Genomic DNA, 27,517 nt, shown 5'->3' with positions numbered 1-27,517 from the left:
GGGTGTTCCAGAATAAATCGCCGGAAGCAGAATTCACTTAAGTGTAATAAATGAACGTTTAATTCTGTACACGTTCAAAACGGTGAATATACCAGGATTGTTTTGAAGGACCTCATATCTCTGTGAATAAAGAGGCTTGTGTGTGTGTGTGGGGGGGGGGGGGGGGTACAGAATCACGTATATTTGAAGCTACAGGCATTTTTCTTCATCGTATTGCCTATACTTATGTTTCTGTAGTCGCTTGATCGAGGGTTGTGTTGGGAGGCTTGCTTGAACACAGTTGCCTTTACAGCAAGACATAACGTTCGCAAGCTTTTGCAAGTTCTGCACTACACTGTTTGTGGTGCACAGCTTGTATGTCGCTGTTTTACTTTGGCTTGATGTTATGCACACCGGGCCGTGCTTAATTGTCAATTGCCGTCTGCTTCTCTGAGGATGATTTTAATTATGATTTTGAAGGTAGTATAGCCACTCGAAATAGCATTTTGTGGATATTGTTGTAGCTTTTCATGCAGCAATTTAGGTGCGATACTCTTCACGGACAACACTTTCCATAACTCAAAAGATTCCATCTACAAGCTAGTTGCTGAATTCACGTAAAACGATTCACATACCGCTGCTGCATGGCGTCATCTTCAATAAATTTAAGCTTTCAGAGTACAGAAGGCAAGATCACGGCGGAAAGCTTGGTGATCACAGTCATTAGTGCATATTTCAAAGGCAAGCGTAACAACATTTCAAGTACAATTCGTTTGCCACCTGCATGAAGTGCACCCCAGCAAGCTTCCTCCGAAGTGCCTGCCAATTTTGACACTCGAGCTGCTTCTGTTGGTGAATTTCGCTTTTGCATCACATGTATTAGCTTCGAGATGTGTTCGTGAAGACCGGGAATAACTAAGTAGTGCAATCGTGTGCCGTGAACAAGCGTCCATGTTTCCAGCGTTGGAATCAATATATATATATTTGTTCTCAAGAATTAAAATACAGATCGTCGTCCTCAACATGACGTTCACACACGTCGGACTTATCTGTGGGGCATTGTTTCTTTCGGTGCAGCATGTGTTTCCATATAAAAAACGCTCTGCCGTTGTTGCAGTGCGAAAAATAAAATAAAAAAAAGTTACCACCAGCATTACGTTGCATCTGGCCGCTGGAGCAGCCGTGGGCAAAGCAGAACTGCATAGGGAACTTCTTCCTTTTATGAGACGCCGAAGCGCTTCAGCGCGTAACTTTTCACCTGAAGAAATCTCCGCGCATCACACGACGCCAACGACATATGCCAACGACATGACACCATGACACAGTAGCGATAGACGAAGCAGCACCACCGAAATGAAAGCACAAGCAGAAATGGTAGAAGTGACGAAAGACGCGATCGCAGCGCTACTAGTTCGCGTGACCGCCACTTCGGCCACCTCCCGAGCGGAGCTGTGGAACTGAAGTAGTCTACGAACGTTGGTTTACAGTTATCGTGAACGAGCGGCGGTGAGTGATCTGCTGGCGCATGTGGGTTTACTTGTAAGCTCGATCATGTGCAGTACGTTGTCCGATGATGAAAACGATGCGGCGTGCGTCAGCCGAGCGCCAAGACAGCGCGTGCCTGTTCTGCGGCGAAGTGCGCGCCTCTCGTGTACGAGCACTGCGCGCATGACCACGCATTATATTGGCGGCGAGGAGTTACGGAGTCGCCATCTATCGGAAGCGGCTCGCTGGCGTAGTATGAGGGATCACGTGGCGCGCTCCTCATAGGTTTTGCTGTCAGCGCTCACTGAAAACACCACGCGCGAGCACTCCCGGACATTTGTGTAAGTACTTTCGAAACGAGAGAAGTTTTTTACTGTCTAAATAATAATCTTGGGCAAACTGAAAGCACAGAATCGTTGACAGACGCTATCTCTTTACCGAATACGTACAGTGAACGCCACTGCACGCAGTCGCCGCGATGGAGTCTCCCTAACCGGCTTCTTGCGTGAAAAGTAGCCAAACGCTGAGAGTAAACTATGTGAAATATGTTGTTAGAGTGGGCTGTCTGTATAACCAAATGGGGCATAACAGAATGAAGCCTCAATGCAGCGATCGCACGGGTTCGCAGCGACCGACTTCGCGTCTGCATGCATGTTCGCGCACAATGTTTCGCTTTTGCTGTGAGCTCGTTTTCGCACCGTGCCATGAGCTTTCGGCCGCAGAATATGATATGAGCATTTGACAGTATGCAAGCATTGTTGCGTGGGCGCTATCAGAGCTGTTCAGAATAATTTCAATTAGAGACTTCGACGCCTACGGGGACTGTGATGTGCCGTCGCGACGATTCAATCTTGTTTTTTTTTCTTCTAAATTCTTGGACGCTTCCATATTATTTCTCGAGTTGCGTCGCACTGTATGTTTATCGGTGTTCTCAGCGTGCGATTTCCTGCTGCTCTTTTTTTGTAATCCAGTGCACTAATTCATAACACAAACATGACCATATGCCATGCTTTCTTTTTAATGTGCTTCTTACCGCTCCCTTTCCACTCCACTGAACTTGCCAGCATCTATAGCATCGACAAGTTCATAGACCAAACCGTCGTGACATTACTCGGGCAACGGACTCGGGCGAGCGTCAACCTCAGTGCGCGTTTTCCGCACATCACAGACACTGCGCCGTAGCAGAAATCTTCCACGCGTCTGTGCTTGCTGGATACTCGAGTTGTAGCCGATGACTGTTTGCCGGTTTTATGGTTCGCGAGCCAAGCTTCACGCGGCTTCTTGTCCTGCGCCTACGTGTGAAGAAGGCTGACGTCGGCCTCCGTTACGTACGCCGGCACTGCGGCACCGAGCAGTAGCCTACCATGTTGCGCGCCTTCAAAGGCAGCCACTACCTATTGTAGTGCTTTCAAGCGTTGTAAAAGAGACACTCGAAGCGGGGAAATCTCGCCACTAAATGAGGACCGCAGCGTACGAGGGAATTTAAACTCTCGTTTTCAGCTCGCTTCGGCGCTCCCGAAGCAGCCGACGCGGCCGCTATGTCCACGTGATCCCTCCTAGCACGTCACGCCGACGGTGGCGCCAGCTTTTCCAGTGGTGGAGCTCGAGGCCAATATCCATCAAGGATGCGGTTTAACGAACGCTTGCAGCTGGACTGCTTCGGGTACATCAAGATGGTCAACCACATCCGTAAACACGTGCGTAAACTTGGGTCCTCAACACAATGTACGGATCACGGGCCTACACCAATCACGGCTGTTGAAGCTTGCAATTCTGAAACATCGCTCGCGCGAAATTCTTTTCTTGTCAGTTTGTCGTGACAGCGCAGTGCTGTGTTCTGTTAATCTGGAAGCACGTGAAGCAGCGATGAGCAACGAGGGACGAAAAAAAAGAAAAAGACATGCACACACTGAAGCTTTGACTTTAAACTAATATTTTTATGCGCATGGCATAACGCACGGACAGTATGCAACAGATAAGTGAACGCAGCGAACAGGCCGCAATGCGTTAAAAAAAATGCCGACGCATTACTTATCAGAGTGCACAATTGCAAACGTTACCACTGTGGCTTCGGTGGTATGCTGAGCACAAGGTCTCGGTTCGATTGCCGGACCTCCACAACGGCGTTGATGGGTAACTTTAAACCTAGTCAATCAAACGTCTGTGCTGCAGTGTCTCTGTTTTTCTGGTAACTCTTGTGTTTATCTCATTGCCTACATGTGTTTGTGACTCAGCGTACATTAGCTTCTGTATATGAGAGTATCTTGTTCTGTACCATTGAAGCACTGAAGGATCACTTCGTATAATGAGCACTGCAGCTTCTGTGCTGTTTAATGCAGATCTATGACTACAGCCATACGTGTGTGACGATCTCCAAGTAAGAAGCAAGGATCTCCCAAATCAAAACAACCCGTTTTAATACTTATCACATAAAGCCAACAGACAATGAAGCCAAGGAAAGCATCAGGGAAATTAGCTGTAGTTCAAATTGAAATGTGGAAAATAATGAAGAAAAAGAAGTGGAAGTAGATGAAAAAAGAACTTGTTGTTCGTGACACCATCGTGCAAAAAAGGACGTTCTACATCAGCCCAGCACGGTTCTGAGTAGCGCTGGCTAACACTCAGGGCTACATGTAGTAAACATAAATACCCAAGTTAGTGGATGGATTGACAGCCATAGCCGCAGCACAATCGGTAGTGCAACACCATAAAGAGGGAAAAAAAGAGGAGGGAGCATACCGCAACGCAATTGAAAACGAAATCTGCTGGGTCAGTGGTGGCCTAACATGTGATCGCACGTCAAAGTACGCAGAAGGTTTTAGTGTTCCTGCTCTGCAGGCAGAGTCTGGCCGGGGTAGCTGAACAAGCACGCACCGAATAAAAACTACTGGCAACCGAACCTCTCAGCAAATTTCGATTCTTGCTTCATGATTTCAACGCAAGAGGGCACTTGTTGTGCCACCACTGTGGCTTCTCAGAGCTTTTGCTTGCCAAGGCTCGCTGTGTAGCGTAGTGCTCCCTCCTATATTTTTTCTTCCTCCATGTGCAACGCACACGTAATGCGGAAGTTGTGGGTTCGGCTCCCACCGGCGACAAGTTATCTTTTCGTCCACTTTCATTTACCTTTTCTTCATTATTTTCTACATTTGAACTTCAACTACAGCTAATTTCCTCAATGCTTTCCTTGGGTTCAGTCTATTGGCTTTATGTGGTCATGATTAACAAAATCGAGCCCCTCGGTTCCTCTTCTCCTTTTTAATACTGCAATATAGCAGTGATAGAAAGTGACGTAAACCAGGATCCAGGAACAACTACAGCACTTTATGCTCACATTTCTTTTTTTTGCACTCCTGTATCATGAACACATTCTAACTCACCCAGTTTTCAATTCTTCTAAAACTCTTACATTGGTTCTATTTGCCTTCACAACAATGCACTTTGTTTGCGTATGGTTGCTTTTGTATCACACATTTTTTCTCATCAACTTAGAGTCGCTTTGTGTAATGCAAGCTGTATAAATGATATATATTTTATGATATGGAAAACTATGGCAGTGTTTCACTCATGTTTCTGAAAGTACATCTTTAAGAGAAACAACACAAACTGCAAATGCACATGTCAATGCACATAACAGGATTACTGCACCTGCCAATGAAGGACTCATACATTTTATACAGTGACTAGAAATAGAGCAGTTTTAGGTAACTAAGCGTAGCAGACTGCAGCTCATGTTTTTTCATATGTGGCCCTGCTGCCCTCTTCCAGAAAACAAGCCCGGAGGCCTTGCAGACTGCTGATCCACAGTGCCTTCCCTGAGAGGATGACCAATACCTTGTGCCGGTGGTGCAAGATGACTTGCTCTTAACCTACGGTGGGCAAATTTCCACTAAATGATACATTTGAGTGAAACTCAAAGTGAACATTTACTGAAGTCAGCTCTGTTTTTTTTAGCAACAGTCATTGGATTACTAATGTTTACAGTGCAGCAAACATATAAAATAAACACTGACTGGCAATAAAGTAGTGTTACTATTATACAAGAAAAATATGCATCATGCCAAGAAAACAGAACAATATAGACTAAAGATAACATAGTGAAAGCATGAAAATGCAACCTGCAGGAGTGTCGTACCGCAAATGTTGCTTTTTGTGCTATATGCGTTCACACTGTTTACTTTACAAGGACAGCAAGGCCACACTAACACACTTGTCACCCCCATTCGACCGGACACTCACAGCCATTTATTCCTGTTGTCTGTGTTCAAAGCACTGCAAAGCCTTAGTAATGTAACACCAACTAGCCCAGTGATTTACTTTCGTGAATCCTGAGATGCTTAGTTCAGCAATTCAGCAAGTGCTTGCATGGTTCTCCTGAGAATTAAGCATCTATTTTCATTGAGGGAGTACTGGAGACAGAAATACTAGCACCATTACTCATAGCTGTCACCTTTTTAGGAGAGGAGCTCAAAATAACACATACTTACAGGAAGGATGCAGGATGAGTGCTTGTCCTGTCTCCTTCTTCTGTGTATGTGTCAATTTTGCTCCTCTTCTAATAGCTATGCATCACCAACTAGCCTAAGAAGTGCTGCTCTCATCTTGCCACGCTGAGCTCAGTTAGAGCACAAAGAAGTGTGATTGCGACTACCATGTTCTACTTAGTAGCTGGTGTAAAAAAGTCTTCAGAAGTCAATAATATGTTGTGGCTTTTTCATTCATTTGTTGTTTGGTGAGAACACACTTATGCAAGACAAAAATATTTGTCATTCGTTGTGCTTGAACAAAGTTTCACAATGTGGCAGCACACACTATACATCACATATGCATAGTGACAATAGTACGCACTTGACATTCAAGGGCTTCAGTATGCATGCACAGTGCTATCATTCATAAAATACCAGAACATGTGCGACACAGGTCGCAGACAGCAGCACTGCAGCTCGGGTTTCCTTTGTAGCAATTGCTACGAACGGGTGGATGTCTGATTTTCTCTTTATTAATTACTTCTCTCCACCTTGAGGGTTTCCATAGAAGTATTACGTCAAGCGCATATTACAGTTTACGAATTTTAGTCCGAGTTTGCAAGTCATATACATTTGGAAGGAATTCTGAAAACGGCTTAGGTTTCAAGATGTGCGATAGGTGTGGTAAAAATGGGCTGTTATTCCAGTTCCTTTTTGGACAAAATGCGATTTTATGCATTCAAGCACAAAAGTTACTGGGGCGTCCATGTTTTCTGTCTCATGGGCATCCGCATTTCGCCCATGTATTTTGTCAAAATTTGTGTCAAGTGGATATGCAAATGATATTGCGCAACAAAGAACGACACGGACGTGAGAGGACGACACACCAAGCGCAAACTTTCAACTAAGTTTATTGTACCACTGAAACCGATTTTATACATGTGAAGCAGTGTAGACCGCGCATGCGCTTACATGAAAATGAACTGCGCATTCATGTAACGTAGTTACAAATCATGTGATGCCGCGTCCAAGAAACTTAGTTCTTCTTCTGTGAGAGCCAGAGAAGGAAAGCTAACACACTTATCACCCAATTTTGCGATCATCTGCACTTCAGATATTTCACTGATAAGTGATAAGTTTCTTTCTCTCTCCAGACATTCATAGACGACTGTGAGCTTCTGGGATGATGTAGACGGCTTCAAGATGACCTGCATGCAGAAGGAAGTGCTTGGCGATGCCCATGTGATGGACGCCCCAGCTTCGAGTGTCTGCTCCGAGTGACCAGCCCTTCTGCTGGTATGTGTGGGTGGATGGTTCATAGCTTATAAATGTGTGCTAACTGCACATCTACACATATCTAACTGCTGTACAATTTAAGAAATTAATCTTTTGCCATCAACATCAATGCTAATTATCGTCAATAACAGCAACCAGCACAGGAAGCTTCGCTTACATCGATTCCCACAGTGTGTAGGATCTGCATAATTTCTTTTATGGCTTGGTTTGCGGTTGCCATTTTCCAGTTTGCTGTAAGTGTGGCCTTTCTAATACACGAGATGGAACTGAAAATGGCTTTCTCTGGTTGGTAGACAGCAAAAAGGAAATGTCGTCGGACTACGATGGCAACTAGCCGCTAAGATTCAGCTGTGTGTGCATCTGTGTGCTTTTGTGTGTTCCATAATCTTGTTTCAGCACACGGTACACGTTGACTGTCGTTTTGTTACTTGATGTGCATGGCAGAATTGGCGCCAAGTTATTTTTTGTGGATATTTGAGCGGTAATATAACCGCGAATTACAATCGGGGCCGCGGTAGAATTGTGCAAATACAGTACTATGGTGAAAAGCGCATTCTAGCATACAGGCAACAGATGGCGCCACCATTCCACCACAGCAAAATCAATATTTTTTTTTAGTGATGTCACCACAGACTATGCATGCTTTGGCTTTACTGTGAACGAAATGCACAAATAAGAGTAGCAAATGTGGTATTAGAGTGAAACCTCGTTAAACCGTAGTTGGCCGGAGCTTGGAAAAAGTCGTACTAAACGGTAGTACAGCTTAATCGAAATAGCATGAGATCACCCACTTACCTGTCAAAAACGGAACTCAGAGAGAGTGCAATGAAAGGGGAAAAAGACATGCAGTATTTATTCACTTCGCGCAACAATTATTTTCGTTTGATGCCGCGGCGGCCTAGTAGTGATGACAGCGGCCTCAAACTTACTGAAGCTGCGAGCCAGCTTTTTAGCCAGCCCCCTCTTCTCGGAAAACACTCGCACAGCAGATTCCTTGTTGGCGTTGCATATTCTCCATGCACGGGCGCGGTAGCGTTGCAGAAGTCGCGGGGCGCCTTTTTCATTGCGGGGTGCTGTTCTCGTCACGACGATTGCATTCATAAGGCTGACGTAACGCGCAACTTCTGCCACTGTCAGGCTTCAATTGCCCATGCTGTCGCTTCCCAAGTTGTCCTCATCACTGTCACTAGGCGACACTTCGGCAACAACAGAGGCAACGATGGCGAAAAGTTGAACCTCGTAGCCAACATCTCTTCGCGGTCGTAGCAGCGCTGCCGAGCAACTTCTTTGCATTCTAAATGCCACACACCGTAGTCAACAGTAGACCCATGTTACGTGCCAGCATTGACTTCTTCGTGTCACATTCGACAGCACAAACGATGTCCAATTTTTCTTCTATGCTGAGCACCCGGCGTCTTTTTTATCCGAGGTTCGGCAATAACACAAGTCCTTGCTTGCATGACGCTACCAAGCCATAGAATAAAGAACCAAGACAACGCTCGCTGGCATGGTGCCGAAATGATGTTGATGTTGATGTGGCTTCATGCACAAACATACAGGGCGCTTGGAGGCTGTTGTTCTTATCTCTGAGGCTTGTTGTTCTGCCGAGCCGCCAGACGGAGCCGACGTACCGCCGTGTTTGCGCAACCAAAAGTAGAAACACTACGTGTTAACTGATACGTATGCGATAAGCTGGTATGGTTTATGCGGATACAAAACACATTATGTTCAATGGCCGCTGATTCGGGGATTTGACTTTACTAGTTTTAAAAAGAAACTACTGTTTAAGCGGGTATGGTTTAACAAGGTTTTACTGTATACTGGACCCATTGCAATTTGCTACCTCTGTGCGAAGTTTGTCTGCAAATCAGCCAGTGCTTTAGCTGAAAGAGTCATGCAAACCTGATGCTCCTACTTATGCAATACTCAATGTATAATTTAGTTGCATGTCAAGGTGTTGTTAAAGGGACACTAAAGGCAAATATGTCAATGTGGACTGTCAAAATACCATTCTAAAAAGCACACAGCGCATGTTTCATGCCAAGAAAACACTTAGTTTAAGCGAAAATAGCATATAAAGGGTCTGCATTCGTCTAGTGCAATTCAATTTGTCCGTTCAGGAGCAAGGAGTTGTGACGTTGCATACACCATTGCTGCTCTTTACTGCCGTCGGTGAGTAAAAGGATGCCAGATGGCTGACGCTATGTTTTTTTTTCTTGATTAAAAGCAAAAGCACAGCCAGAAACTGAGCAAAGACACAGCCGACAGCATCCGAAAACATCATGTGGACGTGGAATTTTCTGCTGCTTGAGGGAATCTTGTTCGTCACCCCGAAGTCCACATGGTGGCCCGTCCATTGTCGTATGATTATGTAACAACAGCAACCAGTGCGCCCACCTCAATCCAAGTTCGCGCTTGCTACTTGCTCTCCACTGTGACAGCAAGAAATGAATGGTAAAATCAGCCTTCGCTTTGTCTCATCTCATGCTGAGTACAAAGCATCTGAGATCACGCGCGCCGTAATCTCAGAAGCCATGGAGTCCTGAAAATGTTTTTATTTCGAGCTGTCAGATCATTTACTGCTGTCAACATGGAATGCATTTTTACTGGCAATCATGGCATGTGTAAACGAAATCTAGTTCCTTGGTTAATCCCCTTCCTTCTCGTTTAGTTTTCCCACAGCGAGACATGACAGTACAACAGGGTCCATCTATCGTGTCACTTCAATATCATGTGCATGTGGTTGCTTCTTTAAAATGAGCTTTGCAAGCCAGGGAAGCAAGTACAACTCTACACAACACAGAAACTACCAAAACATGAGAGCATGGGCAGCGCAGATTCAAGTGAAAACAACCTTTTGACCACCTGCCGCATCATTGTCAAGGGTAACATCAATGAGTTCTGTTTTCTAAGAAGCAAATAGAAGTAGACAAGCAGCATTTTATTCCATGTTATAATACACCACAATTACATTTTTGCTATCAATGGTTGAATACAAGTGATAGAATTATAATGAATAGTTGCTATGTCATTGGGTTAGTACTAGGATGTCCCAGTGGAGTCTCAATTCGTATTCCCCATTTACCTCAATTTCTCTATTACTACAGCTTTGTTCTGAATAATATCGGCGCCTTAGACATTTTTGAGCATTAGTGTATCACTTTAGCTTGACTTAAGATTTACCTTTAGCTTCCCTTTAAGAGAAAGCTTTAGCTTGGGAGCTCCTCTCTAAATACATGGGAAAAGAGGAATAGCCTTTCTCAGCAACTGCTGCACTGATTGTGAAGAGGTTTGTTGCATTTAACAGAAAAAGTTAAAATCTAGTGTCTGTAGGAAGTAGAGTTTTTATTCAGGCCGTCAATCTTTTAATGATGATATGTGGTGTTTAATGGCGCAAGGGCCAGGCATGGCCAAAGAGCGCCATGGCAAATGGTAATTTTAATAATGTATTGTGAATGGCGTGGACAGTGAATTCATCATGGTAGATGTGACATGGCTGTAAAAGGGCCCAAAAACTGTCGCTGGAAATAGCGTAAAATGTATAGGCACTAAAACGATGACACTGATTAGTTGGGGAAATGGGCGATGGCAATTGTGTTTCGTTAAAAACAGGATGCAACAAAAGAAAACATAACAGTGACACTAGCGCTTCAAGAGAGCCCTTGAATATGAGGGCTGTTAGTCGTGTGCTAAAAGTTGCCTGTCCAAATGATTTTCAAAGTATCTGTTTCAGCTAAAAACTCTAAGACTAATTTCAGGTTAAAAAGCGGTTCATCGCTAAGAAAAAATGCAGGGTGAAGAGGTATATTTTCACGATATGCAAAAGGGAAATACTTTTTCCTTTCTGTTTCTATTGTAGGGCACTGAATAAGAACATGGAGAACTGTCAAACAATTGCCGCAATTACTACAAGTCGGAGGATCGCCCCCAGTCAAGAGATAAGAGTGAGTACCGTATGTGTGGCCGATTATTAATCGGCAAAGAAGTACTTCCTTGTACCGTGATGTTTTCTCACTTATCCAGTTCCCCAGTTTTGGTTTTATCACTTGAAGCTTATTCATTGCTTGTGTATTCCGCTCACCTTGCCAATGATTCCTCAATTTACGGTGCAGAAAAGGCTTTAGGTCTGTGGCAGGGGTGGAGATATTTCCATCTGTGTCGCTAAAACTCACTCACGTAGCCATTTCATCAGCAGCTGCATTAACTTCTATACCCCTGTGGCGAGGTACCCAGCATAAGACGACCACTTGGTTGCACATATTTGCGGAGCGCAACAAGTCATATAGTTCATTCAAAATGGGGTTCTTGTGTTTTCATAGGCTAATTAGGGCTCTCACTACACTTAATGAGTCTTTGAAGACAATAGCCTTATGTGTTCAGTAGCCTTAAGTATAGCGTATGCTTCCGCTGTAAAGATACTGGTTTGTGGGTTTAGTGCTCCAGATGTTGAAAATGAGGGTCCCATAGCTGCGTAAGCAACACCAGCAAGGGACTTCGAAGCATCTGTGTAAAATTCATCACAGGAGTACTTCTCCTTAAGTTCCAGAAAATGCGAATATATGTGTGCCTCTGGTGCTCATTTCGATATTTCTAAGAAAGAGATGTCACATTGGATAGTCTGCCACTCCTAAGGCGGTGGAAGCCATGTAGGAACCATTAGGACATTTTCTAAAAGTGGGACCCCTGTTTTTTCTGAGAGCGCTTCCAACCGGAGGGACAGAGGAGGCCTAATGGCTAGGCGGTTACGAAACAGCCTAGCAGTGGACAAGTCGCAAATAGTAGAATGACAAGGATATTTCATATCTGCGTTAACTTTCAGGGTGTAGGAGAAAGTTAAATATGTCCTCTGGTAGTACAATGACCATTTGTTAGATTCGACGTAGAGGCTTTGCACAGGGCTAGTCCTAAAGGCGCCTGTAGCAAGGCGGATGCCTAAGTGGTGAATAGGATCTAGCATTTTCAGAGCACTAGGTGCAGCAGAATTATAGACTATTGCTCCGTAGTCAAGCCATGTTATTATTAGACTATTGTACAGCTTTAAAAGGCATCTCCTGTCGCTTCCCAAAGATGTGCGTGACAAGAGCTTCAGCAGATTCATAGTCTTGAGGCACTTTGCCTTCAGATACTTCAAGTGTGGTACAAAAGCTAGCTTACTGTCTACAAGGATCCCTAGAAATTTGTGTTCACGGCTCACAGATAGCCGTTCTCCATTTAGATCTATTTGATGTGTTGTGGATCTGCCCTGTCTAAAACTGCACTGTAAGGGATCGAGTATCTTGTTGCTTTTAAGAAAATGGATGAGGCAACGGTTAATCATTTTCTCAAATAGTTTGCATAGACAACTTTTCAGAGCTATAGGCCTATAACTGTTGGATGAGGAAGGGTCCTTGCCCTTTTTGAGAATAGGGATTATGATTGCTTCTTTCCAGACGGAAGGAATGTAGCCGGCAGAGAACATGGATTTGTAGAGTGACAGTAGTGCTTTTTCGGTTTCGGGGTGTAAGTGTCTGATCATCTCATACATTATTCATACTTCCTGGAGCGGACTTGTTGCAACAGCTCAGTGATGCCAGGAACTCAGGCATTCTAAATGGACGATTGTATACTTCATTGGATGTGCCTTTCCGACCGAGAGTCAGCTGCTCTGCTTGTTGCTGGTATTTTAGGAATGTATCTGTGTAATGAGATGTCCTAGAGATGTGCTCGAAATGTGCTCCTAGACAATCAGCCTGGTCCTCAAGAGTGTCTGCTTGTGTGTTTACTAATGGTAGAGGATGGAGTTCCACAGCCTTTTAATTTGTTTACCCTGTTCCAGGCTTTTCTTTTGTTTGTATAAAAATTAATGCCGGAAACGTATTTTTGCCAACTGTCCCTTTTGGCACGGCGGCGCAAGAACGAAACTATTAAGTTTACAGCTCTGTAACTCAGCAATTAAAAGTGATATCACAATTCTATAAACTGCACATACCTAATAACACATCTAAAACAGACAAAATTGATATATACCACTCTGAAATATACTAGAAGAAAGGGGGTTAACCGAGGGGCCCGATTTTTATTAGTCATATCATAAGAAGCGTTTGTTGGCTTCTTATCATCTGAAATAAACCAGTGATATGTAAGTAGGACTTTTGCAAAACCCTTGTAAACATTGTAACAAATTCACATAAGCCGTAATTTCATATATCAAATTTGTCTGCTTTAGATGCTTTAAAGAATGGAGTTCATAGAATTGCAATACCTGTTTTTGGTGCAGAGTTACCAATCTGTAGACTTCGTGCTTATAACTTACCGATTTTTTGTCAGTCTTTTAAAAAATTGCAAGCCGGAAATCAGAATTCTGCTTCCCTAGTCAACAGAACTGAACTTTCTCTCTCAAGTTCAACAAATTTCATTTGGCCCAGGGGTTGTCTCACTGAGAACATTCCTGTATTTTACATACATGTGTGTGAATAGGCAACATCGGATTCACCCCAAGCCAAAGCTTCCCCTTAACTTTTTCGTTACCATGCCTATTCAAATCGATCACCGGTGAACGATGCTTTAGATAGCCAATTTTGACTTATTGGAGTCGTTTCTTATCCATATAAGGCCATCCAGTAGCTGGTACAGGCACTGCACTTGCAGAATCAGCTTAAATTTTTGCACTCGGGCGATGACGTGGTTTGTGATAGACCTTCCTTGCGAACTAATGTGCGCATGTTGTAGCGAGAAGAAAGCATGCCGCTCACGATTAAGTCGCAGTAGCATAAAAATTTTGTAATCAAATGACTCCTAGCACGTAACAAATTAAATAATATCACTGGTTTTGCTGTACAACAGTGCTGAGCGGTGATAATTAACAGAAAATGATGCCACCTGTTCACTAGTGAGCTTTGGTTTGGAGTCAGAGTCGTTTTATTCCACTAAAGTGTATTTCTGATATATATTTCTGGACATGAGGTGGACTGCCTCATGTCCAACATGTGGATGCGGCTTTTGCAACCAGTTTCCAAGAGTTTCGGTAACGCTTCTCTCGTAAAATCTTGGCAAGGGACGCTGCCAGTGTCACTGCACAGTTATCGAAAGTTACTCCCATGGCGTCATCCTGTGCGGCTGCATCGTGAGAAAAGTGTCCTGCTCAAGACTATGCTGCATCCGCACTTGAGTTTAGTGATGAGGACTTGAGTTATGATTCCGAAGATGACACTAAAGCAAATTCAAGCTCTGACGGCGACACTGTTTTGAGTCAACATGGGACATCCGCAGCTGTTCACCAGCAAGTTTCCTTTACGGCCTTAAGTGGTCTCCTTCCTTGTGCATGCTTATCTGCCGATCTCTGTTCATGACCTGAGAGCTCTACTGATTACCTTCAGGGTGCATACTTAGCTTGGTTATCATGTGCCGCCATCGGCAGCAAAGAAACTTCCGTTCACGCCAAGAAGGCTGCCCATAGCACATCTCAGCCCAGCACTACGGATCAGCGCAAGACAGTTTACAACGGCGGGGGGTTTCTTTCTACTGCAGAGGTGATAAAGTCAATCTGCAAAAATGCAAACAGATATGCTTGGATGCATAATCTTGTAGTTGCCCAGCTATGCCGAAAGCGGTCTGTCCTGGAAGAGGTGCATGACTCTAGACGAACTGGTGAAGTACGTTCCTTGGACTTCTCATCAGACCATCCTCAGAAGATGCCGAAAAGGTGGAACTGCAAAATGTGTTACGAGGACCACAAAGTTGAACAAAAACCGTATATTTTGTGGGAAAAATGTGGAGTGCACCTATGCTTCACAAAATCCAGGAACTGCTTTGCCGCATGGCATGAGCGATGAACTTGTCTTAGTTTCTTTTTTGTATCCAAAGAACGGTGGTGTGCTTAGCATTTATTTTTTCAGACACTATTCCTGGGTTATTCATCTTTGAAATGTATATTCTGAATTTTCTTTGATATTAATATTTTAGTAGGTATCATGTTTTCTTTTGTTTTTATGAACTGGCAGCAAAAATGGCGCTTTCCAGGATTTTTATTTTTTACCTAATAAACTTTTTTGTTTGGCAACATATTTTTCTGGAAAGGGCATTTCATAATACACAATATGCTATGCTGCAATGTGTGCTGGAACATTATTTGTAGTCGTAAATAATTTTTTTTCCAAGACCTACAAAAAACTACCATTTTCTCGTTGTAACAAAAGACTTATGTTTCTTAACTGGTCGAAAAAAAATTTGTCTCCAAAGGTAAACTAACTCTTGTCATCTCTATCTTAATATATGCAGAAGTTGAATTCTCTGTTTAAGAAACAACCAAACTTCTTTAACTGAATAATGTTGCATTTAATCAGAGAATACGAATTCTAAAGACTGGTGGAAGAAGATGCTTTATTTAGGCCCTTCAATCTTTTATCGATGGAGGCGAAATGTGAAAACACCCGTGTATTTAGATTTAGGTGCACGTTAAAGAACCCCAGGTGGTCGAAATTTCCGCAGTCCTCCACTACGGCGTGCCTCATAATCAGAAAGTGGTTTTGGCACGTAAAACTCCATAATTTAATTTAATTTTTTAATTCAGTCTTTTATAAAAATTAACAAAACTGAAAACAAATTGCTGCATGATGTCTACACAAACCTGGCACTGTGCAAGAAAAAGATATACTACAATTCCATAAGGGGATACCGATAGCTCATTTAAGTTTATCATATCGACTTACAGTTCATGTACAATGCAACAATTTTCTGAGTTTCACAAAAGTCTTCATTCACAAAGTTGTGGTACTGTCTAGAGTCACTGCAACATAGAAATTTATTCTGCTCTAAATGCTCTGTTGTTGAGTTAGAGTTCTGATATTGACACTTTGACTTTTCTGACAGTTTCTTATTTTTGCCAATTTTTGCGGCAAGTTTTAGAGCCTAATGGAAAGCTCAGTTTGTTATAGTCTTAAGAATTTGTCTGTTTCTCTTAAATGCAACCACTCTCATTGAGATTGGTTCATGTAATGTCCAAAAAGAGTTTTTCTGTATTTCACATGTGTAGCATTCCAATAAGGAGAGTAAGAGCTAAAGCTTCAAAGCTTAAAGGTCAAACTGCGATGACATTTTGGACCACCTGACAAACCTAGCGTCACATGGTGCAGACGTTGAGCAGCCACCATGCAAAATTTTATCCTCTACTAATACGAGTGGGTGTGTCTTGAGAAACTAGCAAAAATAAATGCTTTTTTTACTGAAACTCTGAAGAACACTGCCATCACTACTTGCTGGTAATAACGCAGCCCATGGAACATTGAGAATCAGCCTTGAGCAGAGGCATGACGCCCGAGATTGGGAAGTGCCTGCAGTACACTGTAAATCTTGGGGGCCATGTTCCAAGATCAGTACCATATCTGCAATGCACTAGAGGTGCTCATTGTTTGTTAAGGTGCTGTTTAAAAGTCCTTAAAACAATTGGAGAATTACCATCCCAACAGAATTGCCAAAGCTGCCTTGATAGCGTATACTACTAATTTATAACCAATTTAGCCTAAGGTAAATTTAATTGCAGTTGGCATTGCTACAATCATTGTATTAGAGCTTGCCTTTCTTGCCTACTAGTCTTTTAACTGCTTTGCCTTTGCCTCATTAAAGTTTTCTTTCTCTCTTCTATGCTGCACATTTATTCTGACAATCTCTGGCCTGGTTTTCCATGCTGATCATGCTTACCTGGTTTGTGTGGGTCGTTCATGCAGAACCTTTACTTGAACATGTGCCGCATGGAGGACAGCGGCTTTGCTAGTGACTTTGAACTGGATCTCCAGCCAGGCACACAACAGGTCACTGCATTGGCCGCTTACTTTGACTGCACCTTTGAGCTACCATTGCTGGTAAGCAGCAAAAGCATTTCTTGTTTCAAGTTGAATAATATCCGGTACTGTGTTTCTGTACTTCATGTCTCCCCGCCCTCTTTTTTTTGTTTTTTTTTTTTTCTCAGTGCTAGAGACTCAATTCATTTAAGCTGTCATTGCAGTTTTGCATGTCTACGTTGTTTGCAGCGCTGTGTTTCCTGCAGATCATGCTTGGCTTTTATGGAGCGTTAGCACGTACAGCGACTTTCCGGCGCTCCCTGTAGGCTTGTCTTGCTTCTGTCTTCTTATTATTTGCAATTTCTCAGTCTCGCTTTCCTGTGCTCTTCTTATTCTTTCCTCTTTGTGGCGGACAGTCGTTGCACTCTTTTCAGAAACAGTACCAAGCCTGTCCCCAGCTCTTTATGTTTTACTGTGCAAAGCAGTAATGTCCTAAGGAACCAAGTTTGAGCATCTGCAATGTCACATCGTAGTGTAACACTCTGAGTGCACACTTTATGTTGCTCTTGTAGGCAGGTTAAGAGTGACATGAATATTGGGTGTAGAAAGAGAGTTGAAGAAATGATAGAGACCTGCAATATGCTTATGGAGTAATTGGCATGGTCATGATTATTACTAAAAATGGGTTAATTCAAGGCTTATTGAGGCATGGTCATTTGCAGCAAGACTTTCAGCACAGAAGTCATTGTTGATGTTCCTCATCCGAGGACGGTTATTTGTAGCCTTTGATGTCAGTTGATAAAGTCTTCTAATTCTCATTCAATTTTTGTCATTCAGCCAAACTTTTTGTCATACCACAGTTGCCATTTTTGGTGTGCTATCATTGTCATTGTGCTGTTTTGTGCAATAAATTACTTAAAGGTACCAAAGGTGCTCACTTTGTCTTTTCTCAATTCAGATAATAGTAATAAAATGCTGGTTGAAATAATAAATATGATTGTCACATACAGCTATAGCTTTCCAGTTACCTTGCTGCATTTCTCATGCGGAGAGGGTACAGCCTGGCGCTTGCCCTCATCCCCTCTCTCCTCTTTGCATGCACTTCCCTCTCCACTATTTACTCTCCTCACTCTTGTTACCCTCTATTTTGTTAGATAGCTGTTTGCCAACCACAAAATCAGGGGAAGTAGCTAAAGCAAGCTATCACTCTTGTAATAATAAGTTGGTAGCCCAGACATGAGAATGATGTGCAAACACATGCTCTTCTATGGCAGGTTGTCCTTAGCACAGCAATGGAGGCAGAGTCCATACACTGGAAACAGACAGTATTCTTGCTAGAAGAGCCACTCTTATTAGCTGAAGAGTGCTTGTGTTTTTTGAGGTGGTTACGCTCTCTCATTGTGAGGATAAAGGTGGTAGTCTATCCTTGCTATAACTAATTGGCATCTGGCATGAGAATACCTTTGTTGTAAATTTATATTTGTTACAAGCATATATTCGCTACATGCTGGTGAGAAAAACTTAATATTTACTTAGTTTGTTATATTGAAGTTCGACTTAGCAGCAGGACAATTAATGGTTTGCCAATGAGCAATGTGCAACATTGCTTTTTAAAGCATCAGCCTAAATGAATACAAGACCCACTGAAGTGGCATAGCAGCTGCAGCCAGTGAGTCACATGTTTTGATGTGAAAGCATCAAATGGCCCATTGAGCAAAAAAGCTGGCAGTGTCTGTAATAGCGAAATGGCGCCTAAATTCTCATTGACTGAGTTTCCTTGTCACGAGCATGCCTCGACAGAGCAGAGCGGGCGTAACGGAACACCTGCTGCTGTGTTAGCGTGCCACGTGTTGATGCCCTCTCGCCTCAGGCGAGAGGGCATCACCGTGATGCTACGTCACCAGCATGCCTGAACGGCACGGATACAGCAACGTGGTGCCTGCTGGCCTTGGGGGGCCACTGCTGCTTCCTTGGTTTCTTGTCACCCAGGATGTCGGTGGCATACAGTTTTGGCAGCGCAGGCTGCTGCTGCAGCACCTACTGTGTTGGCACATTACTCGCAGCGCAAAACTTAAAGGACTGCTCAGCGGTGTTCAATCGGACATTTATGCTTTCACATTCATTACTCATAAGAAATGCTTAGGTGTCCTCGGATTTTTTGTTAGATCACATTTTTGGAAATTATCGGTGCTCTATTAGAGTAACACAGTTGTTATGAATGATAAAGAAATTGCCACAAAAAGAACAGACGCCACAAACACTGACGGTGTCTGCATCATCTTTCTGTGTCCAATTTAATTTTGCACTGGTAACATGAATCAACAATCCAGCAACCGATAGCCTGTCTAAGAGCATCACTTACAGGTAGGTTATGCAATAAGATCAAGAGATTTACAGGCATAGGATGTAGTTGGCTGGTGCAAGATGGGTGTTGGAGAACATTCGGAGTGGCTCTTGTTCTGCAGTATACATAAAATGTGCTGCCACTATTTATTGCAAGCATAGTTAGGAACAAGTGCACAGTTGTCGAATTTCACTGTGGTACACATAATTGGTTTCACAGAGGCCACTTCCCTAAGAGTAACGCTTGCACTTTTCATCTTGTGTGCAGCTCGCTCCTCTCATGACCCCTCACATCATGTGTGAAGCTGCACACATACCTCAGTCCTTTCACCTAGTTTCCTATCATCGATTGTTCACAACTGCTGCAGCACATGTGTTCTGTTGGCACCCTCAACAGTTTGACATGCTTGTATCGGCAGCAACATTTCTATGGCAATGTAACGCAAAGCATCTGTTCACTGGGATTTAGAATATGTTAAAGAACCTCCATGCAGCCAAAATTAATCCAGAAGTTATTGCTGCTGTGCTTCTTATAGGCTAGGTGTAGCCACTGGATTAAAAAAATCCAATCAATTACTGCTGCAGCTGTTATGGTATGTTACATAGAGGCATAATTTTCTGTTGCTAACAGAATTATAGTTCTATGCAGTTGTAATGGTATACGGTTGAACTTTGTTATTACAAAGCAGTATCTGACACAAAATTATGTTTGCTATATCCAACATAAATCCCAACTGTATATTTGTTGCACGCTAATATAGGTGAGACACAGTTTATATTTACTTCGTTATACATGTATCTGATAATGCGTTATATCTGTGTTCCTTTATATAAAAGGTCGGTTGTGTTGCTTAGCTGTGTTCAATAATGTTGAATGTTGCCTTTTCTCGGTGACCATGATTATCCCTGTAAGGCAGTAATGTGCTGTGTTCTGCATTGCTTTAAAGGAGTACTGACACATATTTCCAAAGTTTTGATAACTCAGCCACTTCACTTCTTGTGCATAAAAGAATAAGTATTAATGTTCAGAAATCTAAGATATATTTATTTGATGCTAAAGTTGGTCTTGAAATGCCAGATCTGTCAAATATTATCATAAAATCATGACAGCAAAATTTGCTAATGTTATGCAGCAAGAGGTTAGGTATGATAGTAATGCTTATAAAAGAGTAAACCAATGTGTTTTCCTCGCCGCGTCCACATGTGGCACACACCATGATCACAGGAATGGAGCAATTCAGTGTTTCATGACATCATGCTTCATCCACCTATGTACCGAAGCTGGTTCATAGGAGCAAGTGCTATATTACATTAAATTATTTAGGGTATTCTGACACTCGCCAGTATATCTTGTAGGTTCTAGAAAGTTCAGACCTTCAATTAATGCAAAAAAATATGACAAGTCGAAACTGTCACGTCAATACTACTTGCAAAACTTAACGTTTGAGGCATGTGTGGATGTGTCATGAACAGCTAGCAAGAATAGGTATTTTTGATGCTGAAATTGAGTTTAAAAAATGCCGCCATTATCGCTCACCAAAAGTGATGCATCACTGAGAACACACAGCTCCTCAGCATAACCTCTGAGATCAGGCGGTGCCTGTGGCTGCCTGTAGCGTGTTGAGAAATCTCTGAGGCGACATGCTGGGACTGATGTCATATCCGCTAACCACCAGGTGTACGCATTGTCTTCTTAGGTGCTGTTTAAAGGCTGCTAATAAGAAAAATAGGCAATTACCAGACCTTTGGCTTTCCCAAGAGTGCTTCAGTAGTATGTGCTACTCATTTATAACAAATTTAGCAGAAGTGAAGTTTCACTGCAGTTGGCACCTTAACTCTGTGCTGAAGCAGTTAGCAGCTGCAGGACATTATTGATATGCTGTTTTGTTCCATCTCATTAATAGTCTCTTGCCGTCTCATAAATAGTAGACAAAGTGTGCGGAGTTCATAAGTATTAGCTAATGCACACTTATGCACGCAGGTGAGAAAATGGTACGAGGGTGATTGGAGTGTCGACGGCAAGGCCGTAGAGAGCTCCTGGTCACGATAACACTAGGGTCAACACAACAGCAGTAGTGCTGCACTGAAGAGTTGCTGCAACTGCAGTTGATGCTTTGTTGAAAAGGTGGCATGTTCATGGCAGTATGGTGGTTTGTGCTGTGTTGGAACAGGGCAGACATGGCCGTAGCTGCCAGATGAACACAAGTGTTCCTCTTTGTTGTGAACATTTGAGCAGGTGTTGTCCACATTGAACACGTAATTTGTACAGATCTGCAAACAGTGTGTTTGGGCATTGTGTTGCAAAGAAAAAGAGAGATCCATAACACATCAGTTGCTATACTTCGTCGGTAGTTCCTTGTAGCAGTGTGGAAGCTGCAGGATTTCTTAGCCGTTAAAAAGGGCAAATGCCCCCCAAGATGTGTTCTTCTGTGGTGCATCATCTTCTGTTTGTCCTGTCGATACATGCTTACAGGTGTGAGCGTTGATGCAACACATGTATTGGTGCTATGACCATAAGTCATGTTTACATGAATGTGACTGTGGGGCTTCGCTTCGTACATGCACACTCTTTCTCAGCTATTTCTTGCAGCCTCCTTAGCCAACACTAAGGGTGAACACCTCTCGAAGTGTGTCCACTCATGCTGCATCGTCTGCCCCGCCTCTAGCTGTTGTTTGCTTACCACTGTCACCATGTACCGTACTGGAGTGTAGTAGTAAATTAATGCAGTGAACAATTCGGCTTTCAGATCATTTTGCATTATCAGTGCATCACCAGTGCTAATGCTGTTAAGTGGAAACCACCTGCAAAGTGGAAATCACACCTCTTTTATGGCTTGGTGTCTCCTCTGTAGGCATAGCAGCATCAGACAAACAGCTGATCACAGTAATATAAGAACAAAACATACCTCATGCTTCGCCCTTAGTGTAAAGTGAGACTAAGCGATGGCTAATTATACCATTTATTTCTTGCTGTCAGTGGAGAGCAAGTAACAAGCTTGAATTTGGGTTGAAGCAGGCGATGTGGATTGTGTGGGCATTGCCATGTTGCTATGTGGCCATGGTTACTGGTGGTAACAGCCACAATAATTCATGGTACACGACATGCACGTACAGAGGGTCTAACATATGGCGTATTGCTGTAACACTTCAACCAAAAGCTCTAACCTCACCAATAGTTAAGACAGTTACACCCAGAACTGTATTCTGTTAAACAAGGGTATTGTCTCATACCTTTGGCAGTGCTGCAAATTACTTGTGAGATAGAGTATGAATCAAAGCCCTGGGCTGAATACTACTGTATGGTTCAAGTGTCCTTGTGTCTTCCTCTGTTTGTAAGCGTTGTCCCTCGAACTGGCCAGTAATGCACACATATTGATTTCTTTGCCACTGCTGTGTGTTGGGCCTGCTGCTATGCAAACTTAGATAACATTTTAGCCCCAGCAGACAAGGACAAAAGGGACACGTAGACACCACAATAACTCATTGTGGTGTGTATGTCTCCCTTTTATTCCAGCATTAAAATGTTATCCATGATTTCCTTTCATCGCAACACACTGATTCAGTGCTTCAGACAGAAGCGTGGATGAGTATACATGAACAAGTGCTTGTGTACAGATTTTTGTGTCCAGTGACTGGTAAAAAGTTAAAGAACAAGCAATGTCTTTAAGTGGGACCACAAATGCTGCAATTGAGGTGTTGTGAATATTTGCTGACACTGAGAAAATCCTGAATGGACATAAAAAAAACAAGTGCAAAAGAGCCACTGTGTTTTCATATTTGTTTGAGCATCGCATCTTTCAGAAATAAAGAACAATATAGTAGTACCTCATTTCTGTAAGCTGCATCAAGTGATATGTCTAAACCAGACGAAATTGATATTGATGCTCTTCACTGAGAAATACGTACATTATATCCTATGCTTGTTACAAGCACACATTCGTTACATGCTAGCATTGGCATGAAACCTTTTAGACTTCCTTCATTAATATCTGGTAATCAGTTATATCATACTTTGGCTGTTTCATACATCAATCTGAATTATATTAACTAGTTGTGAATGGGACTTTTGCAAGGCTTGCATAGGCAATGCGACAATTTTATGTAAGCTATACCATATTTATATCGCATTATACAACCTACAATATGTAGGTTGCATAATTGTGAAATCTTTTTTGAGGCAGAATTACAAAGCTCTAAACTTTCTGATTCAAGTTAATTAAATTTGCTAATTTTTGCACATTGTAATAAACCTACAGGAACTATATAGAATTTCTTATACAGTGACTCAAATATACTTTTTTAAATTCAGCAATTTTAATTCATATCAATTAAGCGATTGTCCAAGAGCATTTCTGAATTTGGCATGTATATATGTATAGGAAATTCAGAGCTGGCCCCAAACTAATGCTTCCTCCTGATGTTCTTTATGTTCACTGCCATTTAATCTAGCTATTATTAATTTAATTTTTTAAAATCTGAAATTCTGCACACAGCAGCTGTGTGTATCACAATCCAAATTTAAAACGTTCACTGTGTTGCTGCAAGTAAATCTTATATTTCAATAAACAAAGCCATTGCTGAAGAGCACTTGTATTTTTATTCTAGTGTTTTGCTTTGACACCATCTCTTCTAAACTCAAAATTTTTGAAACCATGTGTCACCATATGGACAGGTGTCGAAAAAACTAACCAGAACATGTGCTTTCTTTCATCCGACAGCTTGCATAGTTTGAAAATCATGAGATTAGGCACAAGGTTGACAGTGATGCAAGGTTTGAGCTATGTATTAAATCAAACAAGGATCAACAGCAAAAGTAAGGCCTTGTGCTTAAACTTTTTTCTTCAAAGTGCAGGCCCACCTTGTGCACCAAAGTTTCTAGATTTTTCTCAGTTGCGTAAGAGCTGCGCATAACGTGCAGTGCTATTTCTCACACTTGTCAAATTCTGCCATAGGGTTGATCAATTTTGATGGTATTCACAGTGTACACAGATTTAAGGAACTGAGTAAGGGACAGGCAGGGAGTGAAAGAGCACTGAGCAGTACCGAAATGAACCACTGCTAAACTGCCCAAGCTTCCACCCTTGCATACTCGCCATTCTGTCAGATCTGATTGGCTCACAATGCCAACATTGCAGAATTCTAGAACTGTACCCCTGTTTCCATTGCCTTCGACAATAGAGTGGCATTTCTAGTACTCCCTGCTCTCCCTCATGGCTAGATTAAAGGCTAGCTAGATTCATGTATCAGATTATGGAGTGAGGTTGTGTGTGACATGGCATCTAAGATAGCATGCAATTAAGAAACAATGTATTTATTTCTTCCAAAGCATATACAGAATCAGTGTAACTGGCTACGTGTAACTGTTTGGATTTGCCAAAATGTGGAAGACTAAAAAAAAATCAAATGTAACACTAAGTGGTTGTGTTTTATGTCTTACTTTATTTAATGTAAGCGCTGTAGTAAGATGGTAATGTTTTCTGTTCCCCACTTTAGCGAGTGTGAATTGAGTTGTGCAACTGTTTTCAGGTGTGCTGTGAGATGTGCACTTAAGCTCTCTAGCTTTCCTTTCATTATCTCAGAAAGTTGTTTACGATTTTTTTTTTTATGAAATGCTGCAAGCCTTGGAAAGCCTGAGCAGGAGAGAACGTACATGTACAATAAAGCAGAACTGTAAAATCAAAGTACAGCACAAATATATTGCGACAAGCACATTAGAAGAGGGAAGTAAAATGTAATATTATACAAACAATGCAAGAAAATCATTTTATGCAACACACCTTCAGCAGTGCAAAAGTACAAATCATTAATAAACTAGAAAAACAACAGCAACAATAACAATAACAGGTTCGTTAGGCAGCAGGTTCAACAACAGGTTAATCAAACACGAAAAATTCAGCCAATTTGATTAGATATATGTTCAATCGAGTCAATGCTGGTCAGTTGTTCAATGGGCAGATTGTTCCACTCTGTTATTGTGCGAGGAAAGAAAGAAAATATCTGAAAACATTAGTTCTGGCACTGTGAGGTGTTAGTGACACAGAGTGATGATGTCTTGTTCTGCGGGCCATAAGTGGATAGATGTAAGGCTGGTGGGAAAGAGACAATTTGCGTTTATTAAGTAAACAACTAAATTTAAGTCTGGATTTTCCTTCTTAATTGCAATGTTTGAATGTTACGCTCAATCACTGGCTGCCTTAAGAAGTCAGTGAAGCAATATTTCAAAAAGATAAAACTTACTGCTTTACACTGAATCATTTCTAAGACATCAATGTTAGTTTTAATATAATGATCCCATATCATAGCTGCATATTTTAGTTTAGGACGGCAAGGGATGTATAAGCAATTTGACGAGTTTCAGCGGGAGAAGGTTTTAATTTGAGTCTGAGCAGGCAAAGTTTCTGAAAAGCGGAGTCGCATAATTAAGTAATGTGGGAGTTCCAGCTAAGGTTATTGGTTAATGTAACGCCTAGGTATTTGTACTGGCTAACCTTGGTAAGTGGGTGAGATGCAAGGCTGTAGGCAAATGATAGCGTATTAATTTTTGTTCTAATTTTCGTGGAGACTGTTTCGCTTGTATTAAGTTCCATATTCCAACGAGTGCACCAAGATTGAATGTCTTCAGGCGCGAATTTAATGTGATTTGGTCTTGAGGGCAGGTAATTTCAAAGGTAAAGGGCAAACAGTCGTCAGCAAACTATTTAATTCTTATAGGTGGAGTAACGGTGTCAACGATGTCATTAATATATATGTTAAGTAACAATGGGCCCAAAACACTACCCTGAGGAACACCAGAAATAGTGGGAAGTTCACTAGAAAAGTAAGTATCAACAACAACAGATTGTCTGTGATTAGTAAGGTAAGTAGCAATCCTATTTATAATATACGTGGGTAAATTGAGCAGCTCAGGTTTTCTTTATTAGCTTTGAGTGTGTAACGTGGCCAAATGCTTTTTTAAAATCCAAAAATATGACGTCAATTTGTCCAGATTTGTCCAGTATGCTAGCGATATTGGAATGCATTATGTAACCAAGCAAATGACAATTGTCCGTTGCAACAGTTTGTTGTCGTTTGTGCGGTTACATAATGCGTTCCAATATCGTCCACCAACTAGCCCGCCTCTCCCTGTTAAATATGCTAGTGAAATCATAAATAACAGTGGTTAGTTGGGTTACAGTAGAAAAGCCCTTTCGGAAACCAAGCTGCAGGGGTGACAAAATTTCTGTCTCCAAAAAAAGTTTACAACAAGAGGGGGTGAGTGATATGGGACGATGGTTTGCTATTAGTATGCAATCGCCCTTTTTTAGTACTGGGATAACACGGGCAGTGAGCTAGTCTCTAGGAATCGCAGCTGAATACAAAGATGCTCGAAATATAACTAAGAACTGGGATAACACTTCTCAATACAAATGTTGTAATGCCAGCTAGTATGTGATGTCAAACACAAATGACAAAAAATATGATGTGAGAATGTGTCGTATTGCTATAATGCTCATTTTCTGCAATATTAACACATTTTTTATCATGTTGACTGGCATTAGGCTCCCTCTGCTTCATCTGTGCCTCTCAAGCTCATTATCGTGTGATGTGATGAATGCAAAAAAAAAAGGGGGAAATTACATTACGCAGGGCAGGAATTTATGTAGATCATAATGTATAAGCACTAGCGCTGCAAAGGAGCAGCACAGGAATATATGACAAAGTGAAAGTAAGGCACATACAGTGCTGTGTATGTCTTTTTTTTGTTCCTTAAGCAGTGACGTGGGCACAGGAGCAATGACACAAACAATAATAAAGTGTATATGTTTTCCCACTTTCGGTTAGGCTTAACTAGCATCAATGTTGCATAGCATAGAGTCTCCTACTAAGTAACTCAATCTCTTGAGTTGATCGAGCTGCATACACTTTCGTCAAGTGCCAACTTGGTCGCAAGACTGCCATGTAGTAACCTGAGCTGCACACCAATGACCTTATTCGCTTGGTCGATTGAAGCTCATTGCATTCATGTTGCCAATTAGTGACTGTGACCAACCTTACTTAGCGACATTGCGGCCTCCTGGATCCTTCCGTCGTATTGCCACGTGCTGACAAAGTGCCAATGCAGCTTTTCTGAAGTCATAACTCTTGTGCGGTCACTACGAAGTGACTGCACATTAGCTGAGCCATGTGCCACAACTCTTCTCACACCTCTATGTCAAC

At 42.1% G+C, this 27,517-nt stretch overlaps 1 protein-coding gene across 5 annotated transcripts; it reads left to right on the top strand.

Moving 5' to 3' along the window:
- Window positions 1-1,405: 1,405 nt before the first annotated feature.
- LOC142558626 (uncharacterized) lies at window positions 1,406-26,582 on the top strand. Of its 5 annotated transcripts, none has more exons than XM_075670806.1 (6): window positions 1,406-1,485; window positions 5,230-5,335; window positions 7,082-7,223; window positions 11,083-11,167; window positions 16,925-17,059; window positions 21,303-23,145. In XM_075670806.1, exons 4-6 carry the CDS (start codon window positions 11,099-11,101, stop codon window positions 21,369-21,371), a joined length of 273 nt encoding a protein of 90 aa, XP_075526921.1. In that variant the 5' UTR covers window positions 1,406-1,485; window positions 5,230-5,335; window positions 7,082-7,223; window positions 11,083-11,098; the 3' UTR covers window positions 21,372-23,145. The 5 variants fall into 5 exon arrangements, with proteins under 5 accessions (XP_075526921.1, XP_075526922.1, XP_075526919.1 ...); XM_075670807.1 differs by lacking the exon at window positions 1,406-1,485 and adding an exon at window positions 1,542-1,805; XM_075670804.1 differs by lacking the exons at window positions 1,406-1,485; window positions 5,230-5,335; window positions 7,082-7,223; window positions 21,303-23,145 and adding exons at window positions 9,467-9,677; window positions 17,228-17,908.
- The last annotated feature ends 935 nt before the right edge of the window (window positions 26,583-27,517 follow it).

This window comes from Dermacentor variabilis, chromosome 1 (genome assembly GCF_050947875.1).
Source record: "Dermacentor variabilis isolate Ectoservices chromosome 1, ASM5094787v1, whole genome shotgun sequence".
In the NCBI taxonomy this organism is placed as follows: Eukaryota; Metazoa; Arthropoda; class Arachnida; order Ixodida; family Ixodidae; genus Dermacentor; species Dermacentor variabilis.
The sequence above is the reverse complement of the archived record's forward strand: the minus strand, read 5'-3'. Positions and strand labels throughout refer to the sequence as shown.